The sequence below is a fragment of the Vicia villosa genome, linkage group LG7 (assembly GCF_029867415.1).
Source record: "Vicia villosa cultivar HV-30 ecotype Madison, WI linkage group LG7, Vvil1.0, whole genome shotgun sequence".
NCBI lineage: Eukaryota > Viridiplantae > Streptophyta > Magnoliopsida > Fabales > Fabaceae > Vicia > Vicia villosa.
In genome coordinates this window covers 27542036-27551412 of record NC_081186.1, presented here as the reverse complement: position 1 = coordinate 27551412, position 9377 = coordinate 27542036, and the positions used below count along the sequence as shown (strand labels likewise).

Here is a 9377-nt window from a genome sequence, read left to right as displayed (position 1 = left end):
TTTTTCGCTCGTTTTCTTCAGAAAAATGAATAAAAAGAACATTACCTGCCAATGAACCAAGGACAGGCATAATACAGAAAAATAACCTAAAAATAAATGAAAAACATATGCAAATCGAGTCAATTATATGATGCGTTTTAGTGCGATCAACAGTCATCCATTATGGACCTGGACACTCGGCCCATAACGGAGACCATTGGTCCATCTTCGGGGGCTCATTATTAATAACCTCCTCCGCAGGAGGGCCAGATATTCTATTCTCAAACCTTTTCTCACTACCGCTTCACCCGTACTTACTTAAGCATCAGAGTGTCTACAGGTACACCCCCTCATTCGTTGATCCATCAAGCCTACAAATGTTTTGCTGACCATCACACTTCTAACCACCGATAAGATCAAATGTTAATTATTTTGAGTTTGAATTCAACTTTAAAAATGCAACAATGTTAAATATTTTGAGAGATAATTTTAACATTCATTGCGACACTTTCAAGTCAAAAGATGTAGCACAAAAAAAATATCTAATTAATAAAAAACCAATATATAAAAAATTACATACATTTAAAGACTTTTTTTTCTTCTTTGAAAGCTTTTAATTAGAGACTATGCGAGTATATAAGTTGAGATGAAGTAATAATAAATGAAAACATAAAAAAATATAGGAATTTGGGTGTTGTACTAAATTTGATATATAAGTTGAGGAGAAATAGTTGCATGGATATCAATCTAAATTCATATTTTTAGGAACAACTAATAAAAAGAGAGAAAATTCAAATTTATTTAAAAGTTTAATTTTGTTTTTAATTGGTAACATGATAATAGAGGAGAAAGACAATTTTATTTTTATTTTTATTTTTATTATTATTTTTATAGGATTTTATTTTTATTTTTTAATTAATAAATAAATTATAATTAATAAATAAATTAAAAGTTTTTTTTTTTTCTTACCAAACAGACTCCAAGTATTTTTTTTTAAGTTGAGAAGGAATATTCATATTATGGGGTCGATTCAAATATGCCTCTTCTTTCATATTTGAGTTTTGAGTCCTTCTTGACTTGAGAATCAATGATGCAAGTTTCTATGAAGAACGGGATCGTCACCGATCACTGGGCTTTTCTGGTACGCAACATTCTCTTCTCCTTTCTTCTTACTTTCAATTTCATTGATTTTTTTAGGGTTTTTGCTTATTCAGTTTCTTCACATTTTTGATAAAATTGCTTATAATCCATTTCCGCATTACACATTCTTATTCAGTTTCTTCACATTTTTGATAAAATTGCTTATTATCCATTCTTGATTACACATTTTTTAGGGTTTTGCTTATTCAGTTTCTTCACATTTTTGATAAAATTGCTTATTATCCATTCCAGATTACACATTTTTTAGGGTTTTGGATTATGCAAAAATTGGTTGAAAATTGGTGGAAGTAATAATGGAACCATGAAAATGTAGACAAAATGCATGCAAATGTGCAGAATAGGTTTTCCATTTAGAATTATTTGCTAGCTATTTACTTTGTTAAAGAAGAATTTGAGTTGCATAACATACAGGAACATTTTGATGCACCTATGTGGGCAGATTTGACTCTTGAACCTAACTCTGCTATGTGAGTCACTTTCAATTCTAAATTCCAATTTCTTTTCATCTATTTTGTTTGTTTTTATTGAAAGTTATTTTGGTTGTGATGCAGAACTGATGATGATGACTGGTTCGACAAAAATCACTTGTAAGGATCCTTTTCTAATAGTTCTTGGGTTTTTCATATTGGAGGATTTTATTGAATCATCAAATCATTTTCAGGTTCCACCAGTTGTCTGCTCGCGAGTTAAAATCAAAATTTGCTCACTCGGTTGAGGAATTTGCTTCGCCGGGACTTCCTTCTTCAGTCTCGAAATCAAGAGGAAAACACTACAAAAATAAGATCAAGTGGGGGAAAGGTATTAATCTAAATGCTTTGTTGGATAAACAGGAGGGTTTAAGCAGAAGGGGATGCATCAAACAAGGTGCCAGCATTGGTTATGAAGCGAAGCCCAAATCAACATCAAGTGTTAGCAACCCAAAATCAGGCTTGACTTTTGAACACAATGCCGGCGGAAAAACTATGTCCAAGGCCCGTTGCGGTAATCTAGTGGGAAGTTCAAGTTCTATGGATAAAAAGAATTATGAAAGGTCCACAAGAACCATGCTTACATCTGAGAACATGATTCAAAAGAAGGTATCATATGATGAGAAACGAAAAAGTTCGTCGGTAAGAAGCAATAGCTTTGGGAAAAGTGTGGTTACAGAAGCTTCAAGAGTTCAGGACCAGCATAAATATATGGAGCTGTCTAATAAACCATGTGATCAGACAAGTGGAAGTTCATCAGTGAATAGTATTTGTCTTAGGAAAAGCTACGTGACACAGAAAGCCCCAAAAGTGGAGATGGATGTTGATAACATGAAATCGAGAGGTCGTAAATCATCTTCTGGGAAGTCTAGTGTTGGGTCATGTTCGAATCCTAGTTATGAAGTATCAAAGGAACAGAGGAAGAAAATCACAACTACGAAAGATGTGGTCACAATGAATCTTGCAGTTAAGAATAGATCCAACCTTGGAAACAAATTCAAGACATCATCCATTACAGCTGAAGGAAAAGGAAGCATAATAGGAAATAACATCAATGTTGCAAAGTCATTGGTAAGAAGCTCTACTGTCTTCAAGTCATGCATTTTTTATATCATTTAACATAAAGATATTATCTTTTATAAATTATGAATGACTTAGCTAATCTACCGTCTTATATAAAATTATATTTAGTTTAATATCGAAAAATTTATCACCAAACGATTATCAAATGGATCACTATATATCTTATTAGAAATTTTGGATTCTTCCCTTTGTATTAAGTGACAGTTATCTTGTTAGTCATCACAATTCACAATAATTCCTTTCCTAGCCATCCTTAAATTTATTTGAAGTTTAGAAATAATAAGTTATATATTTATAAAAAGTGCTGGGTATACATTTTCACAGATCAAAACTCAGTCTGTACGTTCAAGTACCAAGTTACCAGGCAAAGTCAACAAAACCAACATTTGTACTGCTGCTAAGGAGACACTTCACAAGGGGAAAGAGAATGCTACCATGAAATTGACAGTGAATAAACATTGCAATGAAAAAGGTGTTCTTGCAAGGGGCGTTTTAAAAAGTCCGAAAACTAGACAACATAAGGATGACAAAGCAGGATTGGCGGCTTTGACAATACTGGTATTTCTAGTATATTTCACTTCTACTTTTTGTTCATTATTCGAAAGAAAATTATTTTTAAAGTTTTTTTCAGACTTCTAATGCACCATGCATTGTGAATTCAAGTTGAATGTAGAGATGATAAAGTGTTCTTCTATGAGATGTCTGTCCATTTCTAATATCCTTTTGTTAAATGAAATTTTCAAGGGTCTATTCTCGTTTAAACTTGTAAGGATTCATTTAGCATATTTTGCATTCTAGTGTTTTGTTCTTGTTTCCTCATGAAGTTTCGTACCATCTTTTCAATCAACTTCCTTTTCTTGCCATGACTTATTTACCAAATCTTTATTAATATTCGTTCTCGGAGAGATGAAAATTTGTAACTATTTAACAATTCTATGTACTATAGCTCAAAAAAATAACAATTTGTTCACATTCCGCCTCACTAAAATGTTGCTATAGGCTATAAGTGCTATTTGACAACATTGTTTTAACTCACGCATCTTGGATCTTGCAATTGCAATAGAGAATTTTACTTCAGTTTAATGACTTGGTTGTAAAGTGCATTTTACTTTCTTTTCGCATTGCTGCGGTTTGTTTTTGTTAAAATGCTCTTATGCAAGGCGTCCAAGGCTAATGCAAATTCATCATCACATTATTACAGGGAAAAGTGAATGGTGAACGTGAGGCAAAGAACCCAGTTAATCCAGCCAGAAGGATTTACCTGCGATAATGCAGTCTATTGTTTTTTGAGGGTAAAAAACGTAGCCGGATGTCACACAACTCATTGAAGTTTTTTTTTTTGGTTTATGCTACTAACTCTTGTATATAGCGTTAGTGGGTTATGACCCCCAACATGCAAATATTCGGTCATACATTTTAGTTTCTGTTTCTAACAAAATACCAAATGTTATACAGTTTAGTTCTTTCCGTCAATGTTGCATCATTTGTGCACGGCAAAGTTACCGTACAACATGTCACGTGTTCAGAAATTTGGCATGTTTATGGTGCTTTGGCAAAATGACCCAGCATTACTGCCTTCTACATATTATAGACCTAAAGCTTTTACTTACATTTTTTTCATTCTTCCCCAAACTAGACAACTAATAATATCAACAGAAATATTATGGAAATAAAATAAAATGTTAACCGCGAGAAATTGGCAAGTAATTGTGTTATACGTGATTAGCGACCTGATTAGCCAACTGTTTTATTTTGGAAATACTTACACGGTTTATAATAAGTTGCTCTTTCACCCTTGTGAAAAATAAGAATTTAGAAATGTTTTTTTTTTTGGTTACATTTAGAAATTTATTTTAGATGCACCTTAACACACCAAATTTATGTGTAAGTTACACCCTTGTTTTATAAAAAACGAAAAAATATATTTACAGAATAAATTGTACTTCCTTAGAAAATATTGATGTGGTTGTTTATTTGATCAAATCCATTGTTGGTATTATTTGGTAAATTGAATGACCATATTTTTGATGCAAAAATTTACAAAATGGAAAAGAAGGAAAAATATTTAATCAAAGAGCGGAGGGAAATTAGAGATTCAAATATACTATGCTTACAAGTAATTTAATTTCTTTGTACACCGATATAAAGTGAAAAACACTCTTGAAAATCTCAAAATATCCTTCATATCCGAAGGCACCTCAAAAACATTTGGGATTTTGGTTAATTCGGATATGCATATCTGAATTAACCAAAATCTCAATTTTTTTAATTTTATTTTAAAAATATATTTATTTATAATATAGTTATAATATAATTAAAGTGAGTTATTATTAATAACGAATAACTTAAATACAACTTGTTATAAATAAAGAATAAAGAGATTAAATAGAATTTTAATTTTGTAATAATTTATTTGTCACAAATTATAAAAATAATGTGTTGATTTAAATATTTATTTCTTAAATTATATATTTTCTTTAATTAATTTTATAAATTTTAATTTTGTCCGTTTTAAATATTATCTAAAATTGTTGTCATAACACATTTTAATTAAATGATTTCTATTTAAAAATTGAGGAATTAATAACTATTTTAGGACATTTATTGAGAAAATAAATATTAAAATTATATTTAGAAATAATTTTTTTAACTTTTTAAGAATTTAAAATTTTTTGTTTTAATACAAAATTTTCTTTTCGAAAAGTGCAATATTTTATATTTAATTTTACAAAGATAGTATATATTATTATCTAAAGTCTAGAAGAACCAAATAATTTATTTTCTCAATAATTTTATTTAATTAATTATAAATTTTAATTTTGTAATAATTTTCTTTAATTAACTTATATAAAAATAATGTGTTGATTTTAATAATATATTTTGATTAACACAATTAATTATACTATTAATTATATTGATTCACCTTAATTTTAATTTTTTTAATAATTATTGGGTTATTTCGGATATGCATATCCCAAAAATTTCATTACCAAAAATTGAAATATTTCGGATATGTATCTCCGAAGACACCCCATCCCTTTCCCAAAAAAGGCGAAGTCACATTTTTTCTAAAAAAAATTGTCTTCAGATATGTATATCTGAAATCACTTCTATTTTAAAAAAAAAATATCTTCGAATATATACATCCAAAATATAAGTGTATTTTGGAGATTTCACTAAGGATCTATGAATATGTATATGGGTGAATAGAGAAATTTTCAAATATTATAATTTGGATGAATTAATGTGTTTCGGCATTACCCTAGCAGAATCGTAAGCCAAATATTTCTGTCTAAGAATCACATATGGGGCCAACAAATGATAAAATGTGAGTAGGCTTTGAGAAACAAAGCATTTTTTTACGGTAAAAAAGTATAGGCTTTGAGAAACAAAGCATTTTTTTACGGTAAAAAAGTATACTTGCGAATTTATTTCAAAAATATATTTTCAGACTATTTTTATGGTAAAATGAGAATGAAGCTCATTTATAAATAGATGAAGTGTAAATCAAGTTTACTCAGAAATACAATTTTGAATTCAGATAAGTTTTTTTTTTTTTAATTTTACTAAGGTGCTTCTCCACCACTTATAATGGAAGAAGCAATTCCGTTATAATACTTAGCTTAATGGTCCATATTATATCAATAGTTTGTTGAAGGTTGATCATTAAACCCTGTGTACTTTTATTTGGAATTGGTTATCCCATCATAAGAGAAATTTGGAAATGCATTTCAATGCATATCTTGAGTCTCACCAAAACACGCCAACTTGAGTCTTACCCTATATTTTTTTCAAAATTTATTCTGGAGATGCATCTCTGGACCCACCCCATGCATTCCTCAATGAAACACCTTAAGTTTGGAAAAAAATGATCTTGAGATGCATTCATGTGTTCACCCTAGACAGAATCCGAAGATACATTTTCGTATTTACACTAGACAGTCATTTTTGAATATGTTTTAGAGTTGCACTAATGAAATTGACGATGATGTATTATAGATATACTATCATATTTAATTTTATATAAATTAAACAATACACTATCAAAAGAATACGAAACTAACATATATAAATTAATAATGCTCCATAATACATAATGGAGTCAAAATAAAATACAACTGATAATAGTGCTCATAATACAAATACTATATACTATTGCGTATGCTCCAACCTCCTCTATTTGTATGTTGCCTCCTGTACTATAGTGTTTGTTGTGCCTCCTCCATGATGCCATATACACTACTACAAAATAGACCTTTTGTAATACAATATTATTACGACCTTCTTGTTAACCGTGGTAATAACTCGTTGGTGGGCACTTTTGTTTTTGGTGTTTACTAAAAGACATTTCACTATGGTCATAGATAATAATTGTAGTGAAATGTACCAAGAGTGAAAGATTCGAATCCCAACACCAACAATTTTCTATTTATCGTGACAAAATAGATATATCACCACAGTTCTTTTAATCAATCACGGTGTAAAGTGAAATTATTTCATCACAGTTAATTTTATCAACAGTGGTGAAATGTGTTACATATTTATATATAAGCGAAATTATCTTTCGCTCCAATACATAACAATTGTCTCTCTCAAAAGAAAATCCTATCTATTTCACTCATCTCTCTCAAAAGAAAATCCGAACATCTATTTCACTCGTCTCTCTCAAAACAAAACCCTAACATCTATGTCACTCGTCTCTCTCATATGGAAAATCCAAATTTATGCAGCAAACTCGTCTTTTCAAATATTAAGAAATAGCTACCTTACAGGTTTGTTTTCACAATAGTTTATGTTTCTAAATATTTTTATCTATTATTGTTTACGTTTCAATAGCTTGTTTCATAATGTTTGAACTTTATTCTTGTTTTGACTTGTAGGTAAGGATGGGTGAACGAAAAAAATTAACAAGGATGAAATTAAAGTGAGTGTTGCAAACATGTGGGAAAGACCCAAAATGACATTCATTCAAAATTAGCACAAGTTCTTAACTCTCATTTCAGCTTCATCCTCTTTTCTTTTTGGATACCATTATGGGACAAGTACGTTTCTAAAACATTTTGTTGTTATTAGCAAAAGTTATGTGTTGTTTAAGGTTTGTTGTTAATGAATGTTATTGTTAATGTTTGTATAAAAGACAAGTTTATTATATATTATGTAGTTTAAGTGTTTTTCCAATACCCTACCGAATATATAACTTTTCAGATTGAATTAGAAAATTATAATATGATAGATAAAGTTATGTTAGAAAACAAGTTACACGTTCAATTATAGACAAGAATTCTTCATCCAATTATCTGTATTTCACTCTTTAACAGTTAAAACTTGGTTTAATGCTTCTTGTTCTTCAACCTCTCATTCCTTCACCTCTAATTTTGTATGCAAAGTAAATAATATGTTGCAAAATAAACTAGAGGTGAAGGAAAGGGGTTGAAGATCTAGGAGCATTAAACCAAGTTCAAGAAGTTAAAGAGCGAAATACGGACAGATAACGAGTTGAAGAATTCTTGTTTAGGATTGAACTTATAACTTGTTCTTCTAATATAATTTAATATGTCATATTATAATGTTCTAGATCAGATTGAAAGATTATATGTTTAGTGAGTATTGGTGAAATAAGCATTTCACATAATTTATAATAAACTCAGAGTTTATATCATGACGATTGTTTAGAAAAACCGTTGTTAAATGCTATGCATTATAGGGTATATCACAATGGTTGTTTGAAATAACCATTGTGATAGGTAGAGCACTACTTGACTTATAATCACGGTTGCACGATCGTGGTGGAAAGCTGATCGGAAAAATAGCAAGTGTACTATTTTCACCGATGTAGTTATAATGGGTTTAACCCCAAGTATCGATCTCGAGGAGTGCGTTGCAACACCGAGTTTGATAATAAATTCAATTGAACAAAAACAATAGGTTTGTTTGGTTTACGAGAATAATTGCAAAAATAACAACTTGAAATAAATAACTTTTCTTATGGAGAATTAAAATATGTTAGACGCTGGCCTTAGGATCTAGAGGGGGGGTGAATAGATCGTTCACAGTTTTACAGAGTTAAATGACTTTTCAGCGAAAGTGATTCTGAATCGACTCGCGTCTATTTCGAACCACTATCGAAACGATTGTATATGTGTTTAAAACCAGTCAAAAACTTGAGGTAAGTGATAAGAGTATACGTTGCAGAATCAAAGCGTTGCTCTTATTGAAAATCAGATTAACTTCTTGTATGATGGACAATGTTTGCAATGTAGTAAGAGTGATAGAAACAAATATACAAACACTTGGTGATAGTGATCAAATTGACGGTGATTCAATATGTGATGGATTGTGATGTTTATGTAAGTTCTTAATTCACAATCTTAACACTCGAATCGTTGATCAATTTGCTATTATAACCAAATATGAACAGAACGTAAATGAAAAAGTAAAAGGGACAAGAACACGATATTTGTTTAGGCAGTTCGTCGATCGTCCTCGCTACGACTACGTCTGCCCCCAATTCCAAACTGAAATTGGGTAATCTTTCATTAATGTTGAAAGTAGTATATACAAAGAAGATAACAAAGCGATAAACCATAAACCAATTATGTCGATCCTTTGAATCTTCTTCCCCCTTAATCTTGAGTCAAATCAAGGTTATCCAAGAGCTTCACTTTGATCCCTTTCTGCAGTGTCTTC

General features: G+C 30.3%; 1 protein-coding gene across 2 annotated transcripts; it reads left to right on the top strand.

Annotated features, from left to right (window-relative positions):
• The first annotated feature begins 984 nt into the window (after positions 1-984).
• LOC131617064 (uncharacterized) lies at positions 985-4163 on the top strand. 2 transcript variants are annotated; one of them, XM_058888444.1, is made up of 6 exons: positions 985-1120; positions 1552-1607; positions 1692-1727; positions 1802-2678; positions 3015-3248; positions 3892-4163. In XM_058888444.1, the coding sequence occupies exons 1-6, from the start codon at positions 1067-1069 to the stop codon at positions 3958-3960; spliced, it is 1326 nt and encodes a 441-aa protein (XP_058744427.1). In that variant the 5' UTR covers positions 985-1066; the 3' UTR covers positions 3961-4163. The 2 variants fall into 2 exon arrangements, with proteins under 2 accessions (XP_058744427.1, XP_058744428.1); XM_058888445.1 differs by having other exon boundaries at positions 1015-1120; positions 1372-1607.
• The last annotated feature ends 5214 nt before the right edge of the window (positions 4164-9377 follow it).

What these genes read in the sequence shown, in the direction of transcription:
- LOC131617064 (XM_058888444.1), top strand. Translation starts at nt 1,067, where the DNA reads ATGATGCAAGTTTCTATGAAGAACGGGATCGTCACCGATCACTGGGCT. An exon ending in CCGATCACTGGGCTTTTCTG is followed by an intron (nt 1,121 to 1,551) that starts GTACGCAACATT and finishes CATAACATACAG; the next exon opens with GAACATTTTGATGCACCTAT. An exon ending in TGGCGGCTTTGACAATACTG is followed by an intron (nt 3,249 to 3,891) that starts GTATTTCTAGTA and finishes ACATTATTACAG; the next exon opens with GGAAAAGTGAATGGTGAACG.